Source organism: Giraffa tippelskirchi, chromosome 3 (genome assembly GCF_054371585.1).
Source record: "Giraffa tippelskirchi isolate mGirTip1 chromosome 3, T2T-mGirTip1v1.2.pri, whole genome shotgun sequence".
Taxonomy (NCBI): Eukaryota; Metazoa; Chordata; class Mammalia; order Artiodactyla; family Giraffidae; genus Giraffa; species Giraffa tippelskirchi.
Genome location: NC_137277.1, coordinates 183,357,526 through 183,383,072, shown reverse-complemented (window position 1 = coordinate 183,383,072; position 25,547 = coordinate 183,357,526). Strand labels below are relative to the sequence as shown.

The 25,547-nt window shown below is 50.1% G+C and overlaps 3 protein-coding genes across 39 annotated transcripts in view; 1 reads left to right on the top strand and 2 right to left on the bottom strand.

Annotated features, from left to right (window-relative positions):
• Positions 1-17,446, bottom strand: part of UBXN11 (UBX domain protein 11) — a 33,436-nt gene extending 15,990 nt beyond the window's left edge. The window contains exons 1-6 of one of the 36 annotated variants that reach the window (XM_081586526.1): positions 17,393-17,446; positions 16,574-16,719; positions 15,879-15,986; positions 2,176-2,302; positions 1,406-1,434; positions 731-829 (exon numbers count right to left, since the gene is read on the bottom strand). In XM_081586526.1, the coding sequence (XP_081442652.1) occupies positions 731-829; positions 1,406-1,434; positions 2,176-2,246 (199 nt within the window). In that variant the 5' untranslated portion in view covers positions 2,247-2,302; positions 15,879-15,986; positions 16,574-16,719; positions 17,393-17,446. Of the gene's footprint in view, positions 1-730; positions 859-1,405; positions 1,435-2,175; positions 2,303-8,187; positions 8,244-15,878; positions 15,987-16,573; positions 16,720-17,346 lie in introns of those variants that run through there. The other 35 variants (XM_081586524.1, XM_081586525.1, XM_081586541.1 and 32 more) reach the window with 35 other exon arrangements.
• A 103-nt stretch (positions 17,447-17,549) lies between these two features.
• On the top strand, positions 17,550-19,183 carry CD52 (CD52 molecule). Its single transcript, XM_081586557.1, has 2 exons — positions 17,550-17,666; positions 18,818-19,183. The coding sequence occupies exons 1-2, from the start codon at positions 17,613-17,615 to the stop codon at positions 18,959-18,961; spliced, it is 198 nt and encodes a 65-aa protein (XP_081442683.1). The 5' UTR covers positions 17,550-17,612; the 3' UTR covers positions 18,962-19,183.
• A 1,330-nt stretch (positions 19,184-20,513) lies between these two features.
• Positions 20,514-25,547, bottom strand: part of CRYBG2 (crystallin beta-gamma domain containing 2) — a 30,108-nt gene continuing 25,074 nt past the window's right edge. For both annotated transcript variants that reach the window (XM_081586458.1, XM_081586459.1), the window contains exons 18-22: positions 24,156-24,295; positions 23,664-23,787; positions 22,045-22,203; positions 20,790-20,949; positions 20,514-20,693 (exon numbers count right to left, since the gene is read on the bottom strand). In XM_081586458.1, coding sequence (XP_081442584.1) covers positions 20,605-20,693; positions 20,790-20,949; positions 22,045-22,203; positions 23,664-23,787; positions 24,156-24,295 — 672 coding nt within the window. In that variant the 3' untranslated portion in view covers positions 20,514-20,604. The remainder of the gene's footprint in view (positions 20,694-20,789; positions 20,950-22,044; positions 22,204-23,663; positions 23,788-24,155; positions 24,296-25,547) is intronic.

Here is a 25,547-nt window from a genome sequence, read left to right as displayed (position 1 = left end):
TAGAACCCAAATCGGGAAAAAAAAGCTGTGGGAGAAATTTTGGAACACTTGGATGTCACAGTTACTGAGTTGTTCACGTTCTGAGGTGTGATCACAGCATCGTGGTTATGTATTTCCTTCCTCCTAGAAGATGCACAGGGCAGTACTTAGAGCTGAACTGTCACGATATCTGTGATTGATTTCTAAATGGTTCATCCAAAAAAAAGACACTTGTGTTCATACAGACGTGTATATGGAGAGAAAGCAAGCATGGCAAAATGTCACTTATTGAATACAGAAGGAGGATGTGTGAGCGTCTGCTATACTATTTCAACTTCTCTGTTGGCTGACAATGTTTTAAATTAGGGACTTCTCTGGTGGCCCCATGGTTAAGAATCTGCCTTGCAATGCAGGGGACATGGGTTCGATCCCTAGTCAGGGAACTAAGATCCCATGTGCCGCAGTGCAACTAAGCCCACGGGCTGCAACTACTGAGCCTGAGGTGCCAGCCACAGCCTGCCCTGGGGCTTGAACAGACCTCCTGAGCTAAGGGCCAGGCCCATGTGCGGCTTCATGCCAAGCCAAGCTCTGAACAGGTCTGGGGTGCAGGCACGTGACCACAGTCTGTCAGGAGAAGCAGCAGCAGCCTCTGACCCAGCAGGCAGGAGGAGAGGCCATGTGTCTCACGGCCTCTCTCATTGGGCCCCTCATGCTGCCAGGGACTCAGACCCCTTTGGGTGTCTGCACTCACCTTGCCTACTCACAGGGGCACCTATGCCACCATAGCAGGAAGGGACAGAGATCTTTTCTTCCGAGCCATGAGCGTCATTCAGCATGTCTACCTCATCTTCTGCAGACAGGGATGCCTAGGTCACTGCTCTGGGGCTGAGGCCCTGAGCCCTGGCCGAGATGAAGCAGCCTATACTCTGTGTCTCCCTCCCTCCTCCCCACCCCTCATGGATGAGGAGAGAAAACTTGGGATGCTGGAGAGCAAGGATCCAACCAGAACAGGCCTCTTTCTGTTCTCCCAGCCCGGCTCCTGGAGGGCCCTGGGTGGCCAAAGCCTGCATCACAGTAGGGGCTAGAGTGGGGCTGGGATGCAAAGGTCTGAGCCTGCAGGAGGCAAGGCAGCAATATGAGGACTGGGCTGCAAGGAGAAGAGGCTGTAATGGGCTGGAGGTGGCTGTCAGGGGGAGGCGGGCGGGGGTCTGGTGCTCTCATGGCCCACCCCACAGTGAGCGGAGGGATTCCAACATTAGTCAGGACATCCCTGTTCAGGGTGTGGGGTCTCCTAATCCGAGAGCCGCGGGCAGCACTGTAGCTGGCCAGCCACCCTGACTGGCCAGGCAGTTCACCATGCACTTTCTCTCCATCCGCCCAACTGCAAGGATGTGAGGAGGGCCCCAGGGCCAGAGCCCACACTTACCGTTTCCGTAGATTTTTATCCCCCGCCTCCTGGGAATGGGCAGGAAGGAGAAGGAAGACAGACAAATTAGGACCCCCTGGGCTGCCATGGAGGGTGGGGAGGCTTTGGCACCAGGTTTCCCCCACCAAGCCTAAAAAAGATGCCTCGTGAGGACATCCACCCCCAAATCCCATCCTGGCCCCGGGGTGAGCCAAGGGAGACAGATGGGCAAGAGCTGAAGGGCAGAGCCTTGGGGAGAGGACCACAAGAGTCCCCAAGCTCAGGAGCCCAGCCCCAGCTCTGTTCTGAAATGGCTGCAGGACCCCAGGCCTGTCACTTCACCTCTCTGGACCCCCTTGACCATGACACGGATTACTCAAAGTGGGGTTCAGAAGAACAAGGAGAGAGGTTAAAAAAAAAATGTTTGCAAAGATGAAAGCAACAGAACTAAGACTAGGATTCCCTTTACTGAGAGCCCAGCATGTGACGTGGCCGGGCCCAGAACAGCTGGGCCATCAGTGTCTGCAGAACTAATTCATGAACAATGAATAAATGGAAGGATGCCGAGCTACCCCACAGCCCACACCTCACTGGAGGGCACAGCCCAGTGTGTGCTTAGACACATGGACAGCCTCCCAGAAGATGGGACGAGAAAGAAAAGGTGGCCAGGGAAAGATACATCACTTCTTATTGTTTTCCCAAGATGCTAGGAGTCAATCTCTGAGTTCATGGGAAGGGCCACGAGGAGGCCGGGGCATGGACAGAAAGACCCCAAGAGGCTCGCTCCTTACCCAGGATTCACAGGCTCCGACTGCAGAGGCACTCTCCGGGTCTTGCTAAGGGAGGCCAAAGGTGAGCTCATATTTCTACTTCTAGATTCTAGCCGTCAGGAGCCCCCTGAGAAGAAAGAAGCCAGCCCTGGGGACAGTCAGGACCAGGGAGCGGCCTGAAACCTGCTCTTCCCTGACTACTTTTCCGAGGAGAGAGCGCTGTCCAGGGAGCGGTGCCCCTCATGTCTTCCCACAGCCCCTGCAGAAGTTTCTGGAGGCAACCTGGCTTCAGGATCCCGTGCTTGATGTCCACCTGCTCCGCTGGATATCGAGCTCTCTGCCCTGCTCCTGGAGGCCTCTGGCCTTGCGATACCCGAGAAATGGGCAATGGGGTGGGATGGGGGCAGAGGCTGGCCATTCGACTGGGACTTCCCCAGACCTCCATCCCGGGCACAAGACCACCCAGGTGACGAGGGGCTTTTGTCCATCTATCAAGAACTGGTCATCACAAAGTCGACCATCACAAAGCCCGGGTGTCCCTCCTCTCCTACCAGAACCAGGTGCCACCTCCAACATCTCAGAGCCAGAGGGGGGCAACTCCAAGGCAGGGTTCTACCAAGAAACTGCACACGGCAGCAAGTCGAGAGCCCAGGCTCTGGACAGGCTCTACCATCCACCAGTATAGCCTGTGCCTCAACTTCCTGTAGCATAAAGTGGGGATGGTAACAGCACCAGCCAGGCAAGGGAAACACACATAAAACACCTAGCCCAGTGCCACGCGCAAAGGAATTACTTAAAAATGTAAACTGTGACTGCTGATGTTATTAGCACATAGAAGGCCCTCATAAATGTCTATTTCCCTTCCTTCCCTCTTCCTTCTGGAAAGATGAATGAACATCAGGGATGCAATTAAAGGTCACTATTCAGTGAATTTGGAGAAGGCAATGGCACCCCACTCCAGTACTCTTGCCTGGGAAACCCCACGGAGGGAGGAGCCTGGTGGGCTGTAGCCCATGGGGTCGCGAAGAGTCAGAGACGACTGAGCGACTTCACTTTTACTTTTCACTTTCATGCACTGGAGGAGGAAATGGCAACCCACTCCAGTGTTCTTGCCTGAAGAATCCCAGGGGCGGGGGAGCCTGGTGGGCTGCCGTCTATGGGGTCGCACAGAGTCGGACACGACTGAAGCGACTTAGCAGCAGCAGCAGCAGCATTCAGTGAATTAAATGTTATCATGTGGCCAATATCTAGAAATCTCAGTCAGACAACCTGCACTAGATCCTGAATCAAGTGTTTAGTTCCACTTTGGAAATGTGTGGCACTGGCCTCCACCCTGCCCCTGAATTTTCACATGAAGCAGGGAAGGGGACCTGCATCACCAGGAGGCAGCTTCCTTGGTCTTGATTCTGGAGTTTAGGACTCATGCCCTGCCCTCACTCAGAGGTGCCCTCCAAGGACAAGGCCCAGAGTCTCCTCACCCCCATCACCCAGCATCCAGCCTCCCCAATCTGCCCCCAGCCTACCTAGTTCCTGCCATCTTGACCGGGCATCCTCAGGGTTTGTGTGACCAAGTGTGATGGTCTCTGTGGCTCCCTGCACCAGTCTCCACACACTGCCAGAGGGATCTTCTTACAAACAAAGCTCACAGGTCACTTCCTGCTAAATACTCCCAATGGCTCCTTCTCACCCACAGGAAAAAAAAAAATTCAAAATTCCAGACTTCCTTGGTGGGAGCTGACTGTGGCACAGATCATGAACTCCTTATTGCAAAATTCAGACTTAAGTTGAAGAAAGTAGGGAAAACCACTAGACCATTCAGGTATGACCTAAATCAAATCCCTTATGATTATACAGTGGAAGTGACAAACAGATTCAAAGGATTAGACATGATAGACAGAGTTCCTGAAAAACTATGGACGGAGATTCATGATATTGTACAGGAGGCAGTGACCAAGACCATCCCCAAGGAAAAGAAATGCAAAAAGGCAAAATGGTTGTCTGAGCAGGTCTTACAAATAGCTGAAAAAAGAAGAGAAGCTAAAGACAAAGGAGAAAAGGAAAGATATACCCATTTGAATGCAGAGTTCCAAAGAATAGCAAGAATAGATAAGAAAGCCTTCCTCAGTGATCAATGCAAAGAAATAGAGGAAAACAATAGAATGGGAAAGACTAGAGATCTCTTCAAGAAAATTAGAGATACCAAGGGAACATTTCATGCAAAGATGGGCACAATAAAGGACAGAAACGGTATGGACCTAACAGATGTAGAAGATATTAAGAAGAGGTGCCAAGAATACACAGAAGAACTATACAAAAAAGATCTTCATGACCCAAATAACCACGATGATGTGATCCCTCACCTAGAACCAGACATCCTGGAATGTGAAGTCAAGTGGGCCTTAGGATGCATCACTATGAACAAAGCTAGTGGAGGTGATGGAATTCCAGTTGAGCTATTTCAAATCCTAAAAGATGATGCTGTGAAAGTGCTGCACTCAATATGCCAGCAAATCTGGAAAACTCAGCAGTGGCCACAGGACTGGAAAAGGTCAGTTTTCATTCCAATCCCAAAGAAAGGCAATGCCAAAGAATGCTCAAACTACCGCACAATTGCACTCATCTCATCCGCTAGTAAAGTAATGGTCAAAATTCTCCAAGCCAGGCTACAGCAATATGTGAACCGTGAACTTGCAGATGTCCAAGCTGGATTTAGAAAAGGCAGAGGAATCAGAGATCAAGTTGCCAACATTCGCTGGATCATCGAAAAAGCAACAGAGTTCCAGAAAAACATCTACTTCTGTTTCATTGGCTACGCCAAAGCCTTTGACTGTGTGGATCACAACGAACTGTGGGAAATTCTTCAAGAGATGGGAATACCAGACCACCTGACCTGCCTCCTGAGAAATCTGTATGCAGGTCAAGAAGCAACAGTTAGAACCGGACATGGAATGATAGACTGGTTCCAAATTGGGAAAGGAGTAGTCAAGGCTGTATATTGTCACCCTGTTTATTTAACTTATATGCAGAGTACATCATGTGACACGCCAGGCTGGATGAAGCACAAGCTGGAATCAAGACTGCCGGGAGAAATATCAATAACCTCAGATATGCAGATGACACCCTTATGGCAGAAAGTGAAGAACTAAAGAGCCTCTTGATGAATGTGAAAGAGAAGAGTGAAAAAGTTGGCTTAAAACTCAACATTCAGAAAACTAAGACCATGGCCTCTGGTCTCATCACTTCATGGCAAATAGATAGGAAAACAGTGGAAACAGTGAGAAACTTTATTTTTTGGGGCTCCAAAGTCACTACAGATGGTGACTGCAGCTATGAAATTAAAAGACACTTGCTCCTTGGAAGAAAAGCTATGACCAACCTAGATGGCATATTAAAAAGCAGAGACATTACTTTGCCAACAAAGGTCTAGTCAAAGCCGTGGTTTTTTCAGTAGTCATGTATGGATGTGAGAGTTGGACTATACAGAAAGCTGAATGCCAAAGAATTGATGCTTTTGAACTGTGGTGTTGGAGAAGACTCTTGACAGTCCCTTGGACTGCAAGGAGATCCAACCAGTCCATCCTAAAGGAAATCAGTCCTGAATATTCATTGGAAGGACTGATGCTGAAACTCCAATACTTTGGCCACCTGATGTGAAGAACTGACTCATTGGAAAAGACCCTGATGCTGGGAAAGATTGAAGGCGGGAGGAGAAGGGGACTACAGAGTATGAGACAACTGGATGGCATCACTGACTCGATGGACATGAGTTTGAGTAAGCTCTGGGAGTTGGTGATGGACAGGAAAGCCTGGAATGCTGCAGTACATGGGGCTGCAAAGAGTCAGACATGACTGAGCGACTGAACTGAACTGAACTTGGTGGTCCAATGGTTAAGAATCTGCCTGCCAACGCAGGGGTCAGGGTTGCATCCCTGCTTCAGGGAGGTAACTAATCCCTGCTGTGGAGTAACTAAGCCCACGAGCCACAACTACTGAGCCTGCACCCTAGAGCCTGTGCTCTGCAACAAGAGAAGCCACTGCAATGAGGAGCCTGAGAACTGCAAATAGAAAGTAGCCCACGAGCAGTAACGAAGACCCAGCATGGTCAAAAATAAATAATATCAATTTAAAAAAATATTTTTAAAAAAGATGTTATGGAAAAACCAGAATGAACTTTAAAAAAAAGTGGAATCAAATAGCATGACCTTTTTTTTAAAAAGTAGCTTTATTGAAGTATACTTAACTCTTTTAAAGTATACAATTCCTTGGCTCTTAGAATGTTCGTATATTCAGAGTTGTGAAACCACCATCACAATCAATTTTGGAACATATTCATCACACTAGAAAGCCCCAGGTACTGTGCTTTTAGAGGCAAAACTGTTCTGCATGAACTCCCACCAAACCTGATTATCCCTCACTTCTCCAAATTCTCATCACCATAATGACTCCTCAAAAGAAACTGGTCAAAAAGACAGAAATTACAAGCATTGGTGAGGATGAAGGGAAATCAGAAGTTTTGTTGGAATGTATATGGTTCAGTTGCTGTAGAAAACAGTTTGGCATTCCTCTAAAGGTCAAACAATTATCTTATGGCCCAGCAATTCCATGCCTAGGTGTACACCCAAGAGAAACGAAAACTCACATCCACAGAAATCTGTGTATCTGTTCATAAGCAGCATTATTCGTAATAGCCAAAAACTGGAAACAACCCAAATATTCATCAACCAGTAAGTGGATAAACAAATATGGTATATCTTGACAATGAAATATTATTTGGCAATTAAAAAAAAAAAGAAATGAAATATGGGCTACTGTGTCAATGGACCTTGAAAACACGCTAAGGGAAAGCAGTCAGTCACAAAAGACCACCAACTGTTAGGATTCCATTTATATGAAAAGTCCAGAATGGGCAAATCTATAGAGACAAGATAGATTAGTGGTTGCCTAAGGTTGGAGGTGTTAGGGAGAGCTGGGGAGAGGGAGATGCTAAAGGTAAAGGGTTTCCTTTGGGGCTGATGAAAATGTTCTAAAATTTGATTGTAGTTACAGCTGCACAACTCTATGAATATACTAAAAACAACTGAAGTTTACATTTTAAAGAGGTGAAGTATCTAGTATGTGTATTGTATCTCAATAAAGCTATCACAGAGGAAAAAAAGGGCCTGGTCTCCAAACCAAACCCAACATCTTCTCTCGAAATAAGCTCCTCCCGCTTCCCCTTTCTGAATAGGACCCCATAATCCAAACAAAAAATTTCCCTCCTTTTCCCCCTCTAATCCCATCAGTTCCCGAATCCTGCAGGGTAAACCCTGCACGTTTCTCACACGTAGCTCCTCCTTCCGTGGCCCACTGTTGGCCATTCTAGCTGGACTCTCACTGCCCTTCTTCGGGGCTGTCACAATGGCCCCAAACTGACTTCCCTGCTTCCAATCTCACTTCAGGCCAATCCAACACTGTCTCCAGATCAATTTTCCCATGTGATTATAGGAGACCCTTGAGGACAATGGCGGTTCCTTCCCATCAGCCTGGGGACTTCCTGAGCGAAGAAGGGCTGTGTCTCCTCCCTTAGACTGGGAACCCTGAGGACAAAGCCACGTCTATTCCCTTCACTTTGGGTTTTTTCTGGGGGCAGGAGACTGTGTCTTCCTCTTCAAGCCGGAGGCGGCTAAAGGTTAGACTGCCTGCCTCTTCAGACTCAAGCTTTGAGAGTCAAACTGGTCTTCCAGCAGGTCTCAGTGCTCTCCAGTGCGGACACGGGCCAGCAGGCTGCACACCTTCATTCCCTAAATCTCAGCTGGAAGCGCTCACCACGCGACTTCTACCACCAGACCCGCCCTGGGAGCTGTGTCGCCACCCCGCTGCTTCCGCCCGTAGCCGTGGTAGGCGGCGGCCTGAATCTGCTCCCAGGAGCGGGGAGTCTACTGGAGGGGCCGGGGTGTAAGGCTCGCATGTCCTCGAGATTCTCGCGGTGAAGGCCCCAGCCTGTGTGAGAGGGACTCCACGAGCAGAAAGGTCTGGGGCCTTTCTGTAACTCACCACGCAGGCCGCAGAACCACCTGCAGCGCCGCCATCTTGTTGTCACACGGTTTCCCAGGCGACCAGGACCCGTGTGCTTCTCATTGGCTTATCCTTGAGGAGTCCCTGAGCAACCAGGAGGCAGCAGAGGCGGGTACAGCTGTCTCTACTCGAATTCTATTGGCCCACGAAGTCTAAACTCATCGCGGGAATACTGCAAATCCCAGAATCCACCGCTCTGAGCGCCCTCGGCGTTTAGGGAAACTTGAGAGTCCTTTCTTATCACCCCAAGGCACAGAAAGCGGAAAACTGGGATTAGATTCACGAAGCTGGTGGAAGCCTCTGGACCTGAATGTTCAGTCCTGACAATGCCACCGTTTTGCTAAATTGATTTTGGGAGAAATTACATCTATCCTTCTGAGCTTCTGTTTTTCCATCTGATCAGTACAGAACTAAAGGGAAGTTCTTCCGAGCATGAATTGAAATGATACAAGTACTTAATAAATGTTTCTTAAATCTGCATTTCTCTGCTAATTTCTTGGCGCCCTGAAGAGATGCTCAGATTCTATTTCCTTTATGTAAAAATTCGGGTAAGACTTATGCTTTTGGGTAAGATACTTAGAGCGACTTTGGGTGACCCTTCCCCCTCCCGAGCCTCACATGAAAATCAACGTGTCGGATTAGAGCAACTAGAGATAGTTTTGTTAAGAGCATGGTCTTTGGCCCCAGGAGTCCCGGACTGTGTGTGTCCTTGAGCAAGTTATCTTAATTTCTTTTGTAAAATGGGGATAATATCAAACCAGTCAATCCTAGAGGAAATCAACCCTGAATATTCATTGGAAAATCTCACGCTGAAGTTCCAATAGTTTGGCCACCTGATGTGAAGAGCGGACTTGAGGGAAAAGACCCTGATGCTGGGAAAGATTGAGGGCAGGAGGAGAATGGGGCGACAGAGGATGAGATGGTTGGATGGCATCACTGACTCAATGGGCATGAGTTTGAGCAAACTCCAGGAGATAGTGAAGGACAGGAAAGCCTGGTGTGCTGCAGTCCATGGGGTCCCAAAGAATCAGATATGACTTAGTGACTGAACAACAACCACAAACCCACCCCATAGAGTTGCCATGAGAAGTAAATGAGACAATACATACCGAATACCTATCACAATACCCATACAGAGTAAATTTTCAAAACATTTCCTGCTTTTAACTTTTGTTATCATTATCTCACAGTCAGTCATCCAGCTGTGATGATCTGGATGCTTTATGATTTCCGGCACCCACTTCCTAACTACCAGAGCCCTTTATCTGCCTGTCTCCAACTGCACTTACTAATATTTTCCATTTGACTCTCTAACCTACTGCTTTTAGGGGAGGGCAGGCTCCTTGAGGCATTCTTTACACACCAGTTGGAGACTGAAGGGGGCTACCAATTAACAAACATGGTCCAAGTGCCAGATGCCAAAATTATCAGCTTTAGAGATGAGAAAACTGAAGCTCAGAGAAGTAAAGCGACTTGGTCAAGACTGTGCAGGTAGAAAGCAGAAAAGTGGATTCAAACCCAGAGCTGTCTGCCTCCAGAGTCTGTGCTGTTTCTTGAAGCTCCCACTTTAGTAAAACAGGCAGGCATAGATAAGTCAGGGTACAGATGGTACCGGTTCACGGCCGAGGGAAGAATTCAGGTGCAAAGTGTGACTGGAAGTTGGAGGTAGGAGAGCTCTCTTGCCACGAAGCTGCTCTCAGGAAGTTCTCTGAGGCTTGAGGTGTATGCGATGAGAAAGTCTGGGGCCCAGTGTTTTCGGGGGTTGGTAGTCAGAGAGGGTTAGCAACCTTATACTGTCACCTTGCTTGCGTTCCTTCTGCTCTCAAAAGTAAGCAAGGACCGTCACCATGGGAGGCAGGGCGCGCTGGCCTCATGGGCGCTGCTGAGCTCTGCCTCTCACTTCCGCAAGACTAGGGAGTGAGCTGGCGTTTATTCAGGGATCAAGGTTTACAACATACCTCCCTCCTTCCCAGGGCTGGAAGCCTGGCCTCAGATTCTGCAGTAGGCAGACACTTAGCAAATATCTAGTTCCTATGAGGGAGGTGGGAGCCCTCTAACCTGGCAGGCAGTTTATTATTTTTTAAAGAGAGAAATCAGAGCCTTATTGTAGAAGTATACATTTTCTTCATAGAAACTTGGAAAATAATCATAGCCATCATTTATTGAGGAAATATGAGCAGCATAATTTAATAAGTCTATGGGGCTGGGCTCTGTCACTTGAGGTGAAGTGAAGTGAAAGTTGCTTCAGTCGTGTCTGACTCTTTGCAACCCCATAAACAGTACCCCATCAGGATCCTCTGTCCACGGGATTTTTCCAGGCAAGAATACTGGAATAGGTAGCCATTTCCTTCTCCAGGGGATCTTCCCGACCCAGGGCTCAAACCTGGGTCTCCTGCATCGCAGGCAAATTCTTTACTGTCTGAGCCACCCGGGAAGCCCGGCTCTGTCGCTTAGCTGGCTGTCTCTCCTCCAGCTACTCCACTGAGCCTGTTTCCATATCTGGAATAGAGATTCTAATAAAACCAACCTTGTAGGGTTATTGTGCAAATTAAATGTGTACAATTTCTCATAACATTGTTGTGTTGCTGCTGCTGCTGCTGCTAAGTCGCTTCAGTCGTGTCCGACTCTGTGTGGCCCAGTAGACAGCAGCCCACCAGGCTCCCCCGCCCCTGGGATTCTCCAGGCAAGAACACTGGAGTGGATTGCCATTTCCTTCTCCAATGCATGAAAGTGAAAAGTGAAAAGTGAAAGTGAAGTCGCTCAGTCGTGTCTGACTCTTCGCGACCCCACGGACTGCAGCCTACCAGGCTCCTCCGTCCATGGGATTTTCCAGGCAAGAGTACTGGAGTGGAGAAGGTGAGGGTGGGACGTTCTGGGAGAATAGCATTGAAACATGTATATTATCATATGTGAAACAGAACACCATTCCATGTTCGATGCATGAGACAAAGGCTCAGGGCCGGGGCAATGGGATGACCCAGAGGGATGGGATGGGGAGGGAGGTGGGTGGGGGGTCCAGGAAGGGGAACACATGTAAATCCATGGCTGATTCATGTCAATGTATGGCAAAAACTATTACAATATTGTAAAGTAATTAGCCCCCAACTAAAATAAATAAATTTATTAAAAAAAAAAAAAAAGAGTACTGGAGTAGGTTGCCATTGTTACTGTTTTTAGAAAACTGTTTTCCAAAAACAGTTATGAGAGTGAAACAAGAGTCTAAGCTCACCTAATAGTTACTTTTCTGACCTATATTTTTCTATCTCCCATTTTAGATGGTTCTAGAAATCTTTCCAAGGTCTCCAGGTTCACAAAAGATTTGAGTGTTGGAAGGACATTGGAGGAAAATTTGTCCAGCTTCCAAATTCACCCAGGATTCCCTCTGGGTTTTCTGGGGTGGGGGCCACTTGGCCTCCTCCTGGTTCCATCCTGGGGTGGATGTTCATTCCTCTGACAGTTGTGGAAAGGCGCTGGAATGGGAGGAGGGAGGCTCTTTCTGGGCCCGCTCTCCACCTGTGGTATGAGGAAGTAGACCCCAGCCCTGGGGTCAGAGGGTTCTGGAGGCATCTATTCTTGAGAATAGACTGAGTTCACTCTGCAACTAGATGATTTCCCGAAGAACCCTTATCAGTTATGACCCCTTTGGGACTAAAGAGTTTATCAATTCCTAGCAGCTCAGGAGGGAGAGGTAAATAATAAGGGATAAAGAGGTCCGGTAATCCAAGCATTCCTTCACAATAAAAGCCTGTTTGTCTCTCCCACCTTCCCCCTCTTCTCCACCCATATCACAGGCATCCTGGGTCAAGCCCATCCTATCTCCTGTCGACATTTAGGACCTTCATATCATATTATGTGTCCTGCCCTTCACCCTTCTCAATGTTTCAGAAACTAGCATGCTCTCTACATTCAGGCCTCTCCTGCCAATGAGAACATCCTCCTTTGCCTTTTCCCCCTGGGAAAGCCCACTCCATCCTTCAAGAACAAGTTCAAATGTCCCCTCTTCCGTGAATACCCAATTCTACTCCCCCCAAGTAGAATTGTTACACTCTACATTCTAATACCCCTGATGCCATGATAACATTCCTTATTCCATTTTGTGATTTTTTTTTTCAGTATGAGTCTCCCTTGAGGACTATGAACTTCTCAAGGGAAGGGATCCTTACCCATCTATCTTATTTGACTCACGGTAGATGTCAACAAATAGCCTGAAATGGACGGATGGACAAATGGATGAAGATTTCCCTTGGAAGGCACAGCCCTCTCTCTGTGGGGGTGAAAGCAGGAGGGCAGATCAAACTGTAATGTGAGATGCAGCCCCCCCCCCTCCCATCCATGCTATGTTCTACTCTGTGAGCTCAAACACATATTGTGCAGTTGCCCATTGTGGGACTGCCCTGGGCTGGACACAGTCATTAAAGAGCACTGAGAAACTGCTAAGGGGAGTCATCTGAGGTGTTTTGCACGCTCAGGTGCCTTTTTTTTTTGGCTGCACTGGGTCTTCGTTGCTGCACATGGGCTTCCTCTAGTTGAGGTGAGGGGACTGCTCTTCATTGCAGTGCATGGGCTTCTCACTGCAGTGCCTTCTCTTGTGGAGCACAGGCTCTAAGGCATGCAGACTCAGTAGTTGTGGTGCGAGGCTTTAGTTGCTCCACAGCAAGTGGGATCTTCCCAGACCAGGGATGGAACCTTTGTCCCCTGCATTGGCAGGCAGATTCTTAACTACTGGACCAGCAGGGAAGCCCCCCAGGTCCCTCTTGTTCTGCACAAACATTCCCCTTGAGTGGTCTCCCCTGAACAATAACCTACAGTATGTCCTCCTCCCATTTCTCTTTTTTCGCACTACCCTTTTGACTTTTTCATAGTGTTTATTGAAGTCTTAAATTACCATCATGGTTAATGTTTTCTCCCATTCAAATGGGCTTCCCAGGTGGCTCAGTGGTAGAGTCTGCCTGCCAATGCAGAAAATGCAGGTTCACTCCCTGGGTTGGGAAGATCCCATGGAGAAGGAAATGGCAACCCACTCCAGTATTCTTGCCTGGGAAATTTCATGGACAGAGGAGCCTGATGGGCTACAGTCCATGGAGTCACAAAGAGTCGGACAGGACTGAGCACACACACACACCCATTCAAATATCAGTTCCATAACACCAGGGACTATGCCCCCCTTTTTTTCCCACTTCTGTAGCCTCAGTATGTGCTGTACCTGGCACACAGCAGATACTTAACAACTAACTATATTTTGCTATAATATTCTAGTATCATTTTCCACTTCACTAATCCTCTCCTCATATTTGTCTAATCTGATGTTAAACCTATCCACTGAGTTCTTAATTTCTATTATTGTATTTTTAAGTTCTAGAATTTCCATTTGGTTCTCTTCTATAATCTATAGTTCTTGGTCTTGTCTTCTAGGTATCTGAATATACTAAGCATTATTAGTTAAAAGTTAGGTTGATAATTCCATTATCTGGATTTTCTGTGTAATTGTTTCTATTATTTATTGCTCCTCTTATTTTTTGTTTTTTTGATCGTGTTGTCTTCAATTTCTATGAGGGGTTGGGCTGTTGTTTCTCGTTCACTTGTACTCCTCATGTATAACCTTTCATGCTCCCAACCCAAAGCCTAGTGGAGGGTGGGGGAGTTTACCAGGGCCCTTCCTTTCTTAGCAGGTCTTGAACTGCAGCTGGGGGACCCAGCTCCATGAATCTACAGAAAGATCTGCTTAGCTTCTCAACTGCCTCTTCTGGAAGCAGCAAGTACTTTTAGAGGAAAAGCAGCCCCAAGTGAAGGGCTCACATCTTTATTCCCCTTAATTCTTTTCTTCATTGGTAACTCCCCAAATATGTAGTCTTGCCCCATAATAAGCATTTATTGACTGCACGAATACAGGCATACAAGGCTTGGAGGTAAGGTGTGATCGCCTTATATTCACTTATTATTCAGCTGTCCCTGACATCTAACTGCCATATTCTGTTTTGTGCTGAGTTAGAGAGGTGACAAGACCTAGAGGGACCTGGTCTTGGGTCAAGGTACTAGACCATATTCTTAGCAGACACAATCTTTAGAGCAGTGGCCAACAGAAGGAGCTCTCAGAATACTGAGGAACTCCCTTTCTCTGAAGGAGTTTCTAGGAGCAGGGGAATGGAAATTTTCTCAGAGGAAGGGGCTTCTGAGCTAAGTCTTCTTTTTTTTAATATTTATTTTTATTTACTTATATATTTATTGGCTCGCCAAGTCTTAGTCGTGGCACGTGTGATGTTGGATTTTTGTTAAGGTATGCAGGATCCTAAAGGAAATCAGTCCTGAATATTCATTGGAAGGACTGATGCTGAAGCTGAAGCTCCAATACTTTGGCCACCTGATGCGAAGAACTGACTCATTGGAAAAGACCCTGATGCTGGGGAAAAATTGAAGGCAGGAGGAGAAGGGGACGACAGAGGATGAGATGTTTGGATGGCATCACCGACTCAGTGGACATGAGTTTGAGTAAACTCCAGGAGCCTGGCATGCTGCGGCCCATGGGGTCACAAAGAGTCAGACATGACTGAGTGACTGAACTGCAGGGTTTTTAGTTGCAGCGTGCAAACTCTCAATTGTGGCATGTGGGATCTAGTTCCCGGACCAGGGATTGAACCCAAGCCCCCAGCATTGAGAGTACAGATTCTTAGCCATTGGACCATGAGGGAAATCCCTTGATCTAAGCCTTGAAGAACGATTATTATCTGATAAAACAACTGGAGAAGGGCTTTCCTTAAAGAGAAAACACTTGAGTTGTAAAAGAGCCTGGGGCAACTAGAGATGCAAGGTGGGTGTGGCTGTGGGCTAGGGTGTGATACATACAGAACCCAAAACAGAAGGCTGGGGAGGAAGGAAGTGCTTTGAATGTCACACTAAGGAGTTTAGGCCTGATTCCTGGGGGAGGTAGGGGCTGTGGATTGAGATTTCCCAAGTCAGGTGTGGAGAAGGTGTATGGTAGGGCAGGAAAATCTAGAGACAGACTAGGTTCTCTCTTTAGCTCTGCATTAATCTGCCCTTCTTGGGTCCTCAATTTTCCCATCTGTAAAATGGGGGTCTCTCGAAGCCCTTTAAGCTTTGCAACCAGGGTTTTGTCTATCCAGATGGTGTTAAGACAGAATGAAGCTGCTCAGAGGGCAGGAGAGGATGTTTGAAGCCCCACTTCTCTCAGGTACTAACAGACTCCAGACATCCCTCCAAGTCACAAGTCCCAAACTCTAAAAATCCTTCCAGCACCCACCAGATCTCCCAACCACTAGCAGCTCCAGGTCAAACGACAGCAGACTCAGGATGTGGAAATGAAATTTCTGGGGTTTGTAAGAATGTTTTTGCAGATATGAGCTTGGCATTTAAGTATCATCACACAAATCCTTAGCATGGAGCAAGGACCCAGAGTTTAGCCCGTCTTAGCTGCCTCTTTGTAAGAGGAGAGAAGACTGCCCAGTGGGATGGAGCCAGTTTCAGCAGAGCAATCTTGGACTTCAACATGGGCTTCTTGTTTTCTGGGGCCAGGGCCCTTCTGGCATCTGGGGCCTCATGGACTCTCACCCACCCACGTTCACCAAAGGCAGCCAACATGGTGAAGTTAAGGGTCAGGAGCTGCCTCAGGTGAAGGAGCTGATGGGGTAGGGCAGTGGCAGGTGAGGCGGGCTTACCTGTCGGGGTGGGGAATGAGCTCAAATAGTATCGTGCTCGCTGAGCATGTGAGAGGTAGCGGGATCGATGCCTGCATTCTCCAGTTTGGGGCCTTACTTGTGGCTCAGCTGGTAAAGAATGTGGGAGACCTGGGTTCAATCCCTGGGTTAGGAAGATACCCTAAAGAAGGGAAAGGCTACCCACTCCAGTATTCTGGCCGGGAGATATTCCATGGACTGTATAGTGTCACCAAGAGTGTCACAAAGAGTCGGACACGACTGAGCAACTTTCACTTTTTATGGCAGGTAGTGGAGGGCTCCACCCACTTCCTTCCCTACCCACCCCCGGGGAGCCTCAAGATTTCTGCCCCTTCCTTTTCACTTCCTGGCTTTCTCTCACCAGCCTGACTTTCAGGTTTTTGTTTGTTTGTTTTTTTCCCTTTGTTTCTTTTTAGCCAGGGCTGGAGGCCCTAAGGGATCACTCAAGTTTTTCTGAGGCTTGCCACACGAGGCCCAAAACCGGAGCAGGGAAGTGAGAGAGGGGGATTTCTTTTACTACCTGGCATGCAAACGAGACACAGAATAGACTAAGGAAAGGAGAGTGAGTAAAGCTGAAGCTGGGCTACAGAAACAACCCATGGGTCCTCCAGGAGGAAGCCAGGCAGGGAATGAAGACTTAATCAGTGACTTCTAGGAGAGCCCCAGAGGTTACATACATGGCTGCTGCTTCAGGCAGACCTTGATGCAATTCCACCTGAAACTGGCTCCTCCTTTTATTACCTTGGGCAAGTCACTTAATATCCAAGCCTCAGTTTCTTCATCTGGAAAATGGGGGTATTATGGAACCTGCTGCAGAGTCCCACTGAGAGAATAAAGTGAGAGGATGTATAAAGAATAGAGCACTGTTCAGGCATCTTTGTGATCCACCCAATCCCCCACCCCTGGCTGGGACTTCACAGACACCCGCACCCCAAATCCCTTCCCCTGCAGTTTAGTTAGCTTCTGGTCCTCCACCAGCCATCGCTCTGAGACTGATACAGATACCCATCTGCTATTTTCTTTATCCAAGTCACAAGATGCTAGGTCTTAGTAAACTTCAGAAATAATCCACTTCAGTCTTCTCACCTGAGGCCCAGAGGAAATGGGCTTACCTAGAAGCTAGGTTTCCAGGTTCCTGTCACATTTCACCTTTATTTTCACAGAAATCTACACACCCCACTTTTCGCGCTCCCCAAGCCTTTCTTCTGAATCTTGGAACAGTCCACAACCTTACTTTAAACTTAAATTTATCCCTGCCTTTCCTCCTTCAGCGCCTATCCCCTGCCCCAATCTCCTTTTAATGATACTGTATTTTTGTAATTCTCTGGCAGCTCTTTTGTTAAGGCTCAGAGAAGTACAGGTGATTAAACCAAGATTCAATCCCCACTCTGCACAACCCCAAGCCCAGGGCCCTCTTTACTGCCCCCCAGCTGCCTCTGGGTTTGCCCACCTCCCATCCCCTGGGATGTGCCCAGTTCTACTCCAGAACCCGTCACCTGCCGGAGCTGTGGAGCTGGGGCCTGGCATCCTCAATCCCAAGGTCTGTAGAAGAGCAGCAGTACCCACCCCACCCCAGAGGCCCTCCTTCCTTTCTCTCCACCCCGCCTCCCTGCTTCACCCTCCTTTCAAAAGCAGCCAAGCCCAAAGTGGCCTGCAGACAGCCCTGAGCTCATCTCCAAAAGCTGCTACCAAGAGAGCTGCGGAGAGCCTCCCAAGATGAAAGGCTTCCTCTTCCTCCTCTTCACCATCAGCCTCCTGATTATGATTCAGGTAAGAGCAGCCCCCTGGAGTCCCTGGAACCACCACCCCAGGCTCCTCAGACCTGCCTGGCCTGCAGGCTCCTGGCACCCAGCCTTCCTCCCATGGAAACCAAGGACTCTGGACGCCTGGCTTCCAGCCTTCCAGTTCTTCTGGTTGGGGTCAGACTGTTGGAGGGTTTCCCCTGAGCATTGCTGCCTCCGGTACTTGAGACTGGGGTGCACTGACAGAGTGCCAGCACACTGAGGCCCCCAAGGGCTGTTGTGGAATAACAGGGGATGAAGAGGCTTGGGAAGACAGCCCTGAGTGATGATGGCATCAACCCACAGGGAACCTGGGGAAATGGTCCTGTTGGGAGGGGGGCTGGGAAAGGTTCAAATGGAGCCTGATGGAGGTGGCACGGAACCCTTGCCCCGGATGAGGAGCCTGAGTGTTTGGCAATGCTAAGAAGATAGAAATCTCCCATTCCAGAAACAGCTAGAGTCTCAAGATCAACTGCTATTCCAAGAGGTGGCTTTGGCAGCATCTCACATGCTAGTCGGTAGAGGAGAAGGGAGCCACTGAGTTCTCCATCGAGAACAGCCTGATCAAGCATTAAGGACACCTTGGTCGCCATCAAAAACAACTTAATCTCCACCAAGGGCAGCTTTAATTGCAGCATGATCAGGCTTTGAGAACAGTTTGATCACCATCTGGCCATCTCTTTGGGGGAAAAAGTCACACCCTCCCTACCCCCACCCGCCCATACTTCGCCAGGTGCCTTCTCTCCAGCCCGGTCTCATGTGACCCCCATGACTATGATGGGCTCTTCTTCCCATTCACTAGATGAGGAAACTGAGGTTCAGAGAGGCTAAGGCCCTAGCTGGGCTATTAAGGTCAAGGTCTGGGGCCACAGATTTCCCTATCTCCTGCATGCTGGAGGTGCAGGTGACCTGGTGAACATGAAAGGAAGGTTCCAGGGGACACGGACCAGGGACTGCCTCTGACCCTGCCTGCGTCATGGCCTGAAGCAGCCAGCTCTCCCCACAGGACCTTGTGGCAGAAGTCACGACCCTAGGGACAGGGAACCGGGGGCTACAGCCTGGGGGTGGGAGAACTGTGTCTCTAAACAACACACCTGAGATTCACCCGTCCCCGGGCTTGCCCCACTTCTCCTCTTGCAGATACAAACTGGAGTCCTGGGAAACCATACCATCACCACCTCCAGGAAACCCAAAAGTGGCTCCCCGGCCTTTGGCAGCCTGGCCGGTGGCAGCATCCTTTTCTTCTTGACCAACACCCTCATCCAGCTCTTCCACCTCACTTGAGGTGACACGCCCCAGCCTTCATCCCACGCCCCCCGAGAGAGCGGCCGTCATCACTAACAGGAGAAGCACCCCCAATCCTTGGGAGGCGCTGATGCTAGAGATGAGCAGGTTGTAGGAATTGACGGGCAGAGCCTGGGGGGCGCCCATGACCGACACAGGGAGGCTGTGACTTGGAGGAGGCAGCACCACCCAGCCGGGGCTCAATAAAGCTGTTGTATACTCAGAGCGGGGTCCTGCGTGTGGTCATTGGACATCACTGGACCCAAAGAGCCAGCACCCAGGCTCCATCAGAAGGAGAGGTGGCACCAGGGAGTTCACACCCCAACTTCCCTGCCCCAAAGTCTGGAAGCTGGGCCCTACCCATTTGGATCCCCTTGAAAGGACCCAGCCCAGAACCTGCTGTAGTCACTCTCCCTTTAGTTGCGTTTGGTCACTAGTCCCTGGGAGTTCAGGAAGGGAGGTCCCAGAGGACCCACCTGCCCCCACCCAGACCTTGGGCATCTACAGTTGCAGAGGCTCAGAGAGTCCCCCACTCCACTACCTGAGTTTCTTCGGAACAACAGATTCAGAGAGAACTGCCCACCCAACCTCTAGCTGTTCCCTCACAGCCCGCCTCCTGTCGTTATGTTTGGAGTCTGAGAAAGGTGAAGAGGCAGCTGTCCGTTTCCTTCTCACCTACCCATGGGTCAGGCAAGCAGGAAGAACATACAGCTGCTCTAAACACTCGTACGCATCTTGGAATTGGGATCAACAGAGAGGGAAAGGGACCCTGGAGAAGCCCCCATCTCTGCCTCTTCCCGGAGGACCTCAGCCAAGAGGCCAAGTGTCTGCTAGATTGATGGACTGTGTCCTGCCCTCTCTGAGCTGAGTTAGGGACCAAGACCCCTGTCCCGGCTTATTTGACTGAGATCAAACCTTTAGGGCTTGAGACCAGGGTTGGGAGAAATTGAGAGGAACCCTTGTGAGGAGCCCCTTTGAGGTACGGCTCCCGCTTGCCTCTCTCGCCCCGCCCACCGTGCCCCCATCACACTGAACTCCCAGGTTTCCACCCCTGAATTTGTCTGCATCCCTCTGCCATCCTCTAGCCCGGCTGACTCCTTCTCATCCTCCACATCGCAGGTGAGGGTTCCTTCCTCCGGGCAGTGTTCCACGCCTCGTGCCTCTAAATGGTTTCGCGTCCTCCCCTGTACATGCCTCCACTTCCGTTCTTAGCCTGTCACTGAGTGTATCACTCTACCCGTTGGAATCCTCCACTGGACTGTGAGTTGCCTGAGGGCAGGGACCAAGGCTTGGTTCATGTTTGTGCCCCCAAAGCCCATGCTCTGAGAACACATTTGCAGGGGCGGGTGGGGGGTGGGGGTGGCAAGATCATGCTCGGCAGTCTGGTCCCAGGGCTCCCTCTGGCGGCAGAGGGAGGCCTTGCATCTGAACGCCAGAATGGGGAAGGACGGAAGAAGACCGCCTGAGCCTGGGCAAGTCAGAAGGCAGGTGAACAAAACCTCACTCCCACCCCCAAATATCAAGGTGCAGCGTCAAGGATACCTGGGAACAGAGTATAAAACAGTTTATGTTACAACAAAAAAACCCTATAAAAACATTTCATCCCAGGGAGAGCCTCCGGGGCTGGGGGGTGGCAGGGAGGTTCAAAGCACATGGACAGTCCAGATCTGGGATGCCCTGTCCTTGGCCAGCTCCCACAGCACTGCGTGGTCCCGGTCGTAGCCCCGGCCGCCTGCAGGGGATGGGGTAAGAGATGGGGAGATGGTCAGAAAGAGCTGGGGACTCCACTGCCCTCAGGGGCCTTCTCCCACACACATGCCCAACTTACCCTTCACGTCTAGGATCCGACCTTCAAACATCTGGCTGCAGATGTGGCCTGACTCACTGATGCTCCATGTCTGGCGGGGCAGTCGGCTCTCAGCCCACAGTACCACCTTGGAGCCTGTGCTGGGGGGGCCAATCACCTGCAGGCTCATGGTGGGGGCCACCTGAGGCCCCCAGGAGATCGTCAGGCACGGCCCTCCCCCAGGGACTCTGCCAAACCTAAGACATCTTTGATACACCCAGCTTTGAATTTCTGGCTCTCGTGGACTGTGACTCTGGGCAAACTTCTTGATCTTTCTGAGCTCTGTTTTCCTGGGGGGATGGTTGTTGAAAGGGTTCTGGTTCAATGTGAGAAACCATAAAAGAGCTGGGAAAATATGAACTCCTCCAGGAAGGCTTCCATGACTGACTCTTGAAGCACAGGCTTTAGCAGCAAACTTCCACATACTTATTGGCTATGTGACTTTCAGCCAGTTACTAAACTTCTCTGTGCTCTGATTTCCTCACCTATAAAATGGGAAGTATAATAGGACCTGCCCCCTAGTGCCCTCTAGGGATTGCATGTGATGTTCACGTGAAGACATCATGATGTTCACGTGAAGACATCTGCACGGTATCCCCTCCACTGCTACTTTCTCAGGAAGGGCTCCCCTTGTCAGAGATACTGGTATTCCCTATTTTCCTTTCTTCATTTATTTTTCCTCTATTGCACTTTTCAACACCTAAGACTACTCACTGAAGCCGTTTCTTTCTCTTCCCACTAGGAAGCAAGCTTCAGGAGGGCCGAGCACATGGCAGGTGCTCAGGAAATATTTGTGGAGTGAATCTATCATTTTGTTTTGGCCATGCCTCACGACTTGTGGGATCTTGATTTCCCAACCAGGTTCAAGCCCGGGTGCCTGGCAGTAAAAGCCCTAAGTCCTAACCACTGGACCGCCGGAGAATTCCCGAATCTATCATTAATAACAGGACCCAGATCTGTCACAGGTTATCAGAGCTGGGAGGTCCCTTAGAAGCCTCTGGGGTCCAGCCCCTTTGTTTTGCAGATGAGAGACAGAGACCCAGAGAAGAGCCTGAACTGCACAAGGGTACACAGCCTGCCTTCTCCACCTCCCCAGGGTCCTGGTGTCTGTATCTCTCTGCCTCTCTGGCCCAAGACTGGCTCCTGTTCCTGACTGGGCACAAGCTGGGACTCCTGAAGGTGGGCTTGTGAGGGTCTGGGGGCCCTGGTGTCCCTGTCCCAGCCCCTAAACCGGTACCTGGTTCTTCAGCAGCCCGTCCTCATAGAACCATATGTTGCTGCCTCCGGCTTGGGGCTCAGAGACCACCACGCGGCCCGCCTTCATGTCCTCCACATGGTCTGGCACGGTCAGGAATCCCCCCAGTGCCGCATTCCAGAGGCGGAAATAAGCCCGGCGCTGGTGAGTGGGGAGAGTCGAGAGTCAGGGCTCTCTGGGCAGGGATGCTCCAACTTGGGCCCCTAATGCCCTCAACTCTGGACCCTCCAGTAACCCGAGCTCCCACGCTCTCCCTCCTGCCCCAAACCAACCTGGGCCCTGCTTCTAAGTCACCCCTTCTTTCTCACACATATGCCAAGGGCACACTCACAGCACATACCCACACAGTTTCACGTCTGTAGAGATGCACATAAACACACTGGCAGATACATCCAAGATCCACATGGTTGCACAGGAGGAGAGCAGACATAGACACATGGATACATGCCAGCAGGTACACTCACTATTTGCTCCCCCCGCTGACTTCGCATCAGGCACTCGGGTTTGCTAAAAGTTTGGAGGCATATATAGGAATACAGATGTGCACACACACTTATAAAGAGACATCCACACATTACATGCTGAAGAGGAACCACGGCAGGGTGGACACTGGCTTGGCCACAAATCACCCAGGGGTCTTAGGTGGTGGTGACAGTAATAATGGTAATAATAATAATCAAGCCAATGTCTGTTGACATTCAACACTGTTCTGAGGGCTTTATATCATTATTACCTTCAATTCTCAAAACAGCTCTATCATACATATCACCCCCATTTTATAGATGAGGAAACTGAGGGTCATGGAGGTAAACTACTTGCGAAGATGGTAGAGCAAATCCTTGTCTACTTCTCTGGGCCTCTATTTCTTCATCTGTACAATGTGAGGGTTGGAGATAATCTCCAAGATTTCTTCTGGCAATGATGTTCTAAGAGGGACCGTACAGGTATCCTCACACAAAGACACGTGCTTTCAACAGTGTCACAAGTACAGCCATACTCAGTCACAAACACACTCTCACAGATGTACAGGGTGGCCACAGATTGTCGCCAGAGGACACATGCATACAAAGGCCATCATGCACACAGAAACGCCCTCAGATGGGCACACACACACATACACACGCACACACCCTGTGGCCAGGCCTCCATATACATGCCCTCATTGCACATAAATGAGACACAGGTCCAGACATGCACTCATAGACACAAACACAGGTACAGACACAAAGTGCAAAGTGAGGCGTGCTCACTAATGGGTGGTACATGAGATAATTTTCAGGCTTATGTGAATAAGCCTTCTTGTTAAAAAAGTATTGGCAATGTGTTTATCACAGTGTCTATTAAGGAAAAATCACACATACACATCAAACCCATGATCTAATGGACATTATTCCTTAGGATAAGGATAAGGCTAAAAAAGAAAAAAGTGAGTTGATTTAGAGGAAAATATTAAGGGGATAATGGTTCAAGAGGAATGACAGTAGGACAAAAATTATGACCAAAGTACATAGATGCTGAGTTTGGGAGACATGGGGAGTGCACAGACAGACACACAGCCAGACGGGCTGACCCAGATGCACTCAACCTGCCATGCTACCCACCTGCTTGATGGGGTAGAGGGAGCCCACCCGCTGGGTCCCGCTGTACGTCAGCCAGTTGGTGATCTCACAGCTGCCCACCAGCCACTGGCGGCCTCGGAAGTCGCTGTGCTCGCATAGCACCCAGCTGGACCCAGAGAGCACCAGAGACACAGCAAGGAAGACAGACAGACAGACAGGAGGAAGAGGAGGCACGGCCATCAAGATGGTCTCCACCTCCCATTCTCTCAAGCTGGGCCGGGACTCCTCTGCCTGGGGTTCGGGTCCCAGGAGCGGGTAGAAAGGGAGGCGGGAAAGGAGCCCTGGGGTTTGCAGGGCAGAGTAGGGTCCTGGAGAGGCCCCCCAGGCTGGAGTCCAAGCCCTGAGGGCCTGCGCTCTCTCCCAGCTCCCTCCTGGCTTGGAGGGGAGTGGAAGAGAAGTTGGGGGAAGACCCAGAGACCCCCCAATACCCCCCTCCCTCACTAGTAGCCCCTCACCTCCCCTTGACACACTCACACGCCCCCCTTGATCCGCACGGACAGCACATGGTTGTTGAAGCCCTCCGCCTGCAGGCTCCGCACCTCCCCGCTGAGCTCAATCTCCTTGCCCTCGAAGCACTCCAGTCCATACAGGAAAATGGACGGCTCGGAAAAGTGCTGCGGGCCAGGGAGCACAGAGAAGGGGTGAGGCCACGAGAGCCCTGCCCTCAGCAACCCCCCCTAGTTCCAGACGCGTGACTCCCAGGTCAGTATTTCAGGCTCTGTTCCTCTCTAAGCTCCACCCCACAGGGCCCCTGACTCCTAGACACTGCCAGCTGGGGGTGCTCCAGATCGTCAGATGCAGCCTGGGCTGGACGGGCGCCCCCTGCCTTCATACCGCCTCCCCGGTAAATGGCACTTCTAAGAAGAGTGAAAAGAATAATCCTGGTCATTACAATATCAGTTCGCGAGTATTCAGGGCTGACTGACACGCCAGATTCTGTGCTAAGAGCTTTTCTTGATCTCATCAGAACTTAACAGCCCTAGATGTAGGTGTTATGATTATCCCCACTTACAGGGAAACTGAGGCTGGAAGAAGGTTGCTTGCTCAAGGCCCTACAGCCAGGCTTCAGAACCAGGTCTGTCTTCGGAGCCCAGTGTGGAGTTGTAAAGAGCATGGACTCCAGAGCCAGGCTGTCTTGGGGAGAACCTGGCTCTGCCGATCACCAGCTGTGTGACCTGCAGCAAGTTGCATGACCTCTCTGTGCCTCAGTTTTCACAAGGGACAAAGGGAGAAGATAACAGTTGTATGGCTCCTAGGATTGTGGTGAGGATGGAACATCTTAGAGCACGGGAAGCCTTTTAAACCCTGCCTGGAGCGTGGTAAAGTCACGGCCAGCCATTCTGCTTGTGCTGCTCCCACTGGTCCCCGGTCCGTCACCAAGTCCTATAGACTCCAGGTCCTTAACACGGCCCATGTCGTTTCTCTCCACTTATCCCTGGTCTGCTACTGCTAAGTTGCTTCAGTCGTGTCCGACTCTGTGTGACCCCATAGACAGCAGGCGACCAGGCTCCCCCGTCCCTGGGATTCTCCAGCAAGAACACTGGAGTGGGTTGCCATTTCCTTCTCCAATGCATGAAAGTGAAAAGTGAAAGTGAAGTTGCTCTGTCATGTCCGACTCTTTGCGACCCCATGGACTGCAGCCTACCAGGCTCCTCCGTCCACGGGATTATCCAGGCAAGAGTACTGGAGTGGGATGCCATTGCCTTCTCCAGTCCCTGGTCTAGGACATCATTATTTGTCCTGATTCTCTGTCACAGCAGCCCCACTGACTTCCCCTGCCCACTCATTTCCCTCCATGCAGCAGAGCCATCTTACTGTTTCACTCCTCCCTGCCCAGAACCACCACCTCAGTGGTCACCCCTGCCC

Bases quoted from the DNA above. Each gene is read 5' to 3' on its own strand.
- CD52 (XM_081586557.1), top strand. From the start codon at position 17,613: ATGAAAGGCTTCCTCTTCCTCCTCTTCACCATCAGCCTCCTGATTATG. The intron at 17,667-18,817 runs GTAAGAGCAGCC...CTCCTCTTGCAG, and splicing joins GCCTCCTGATTATGATTCAG to ATACAAACTGGAGTCCTGGG.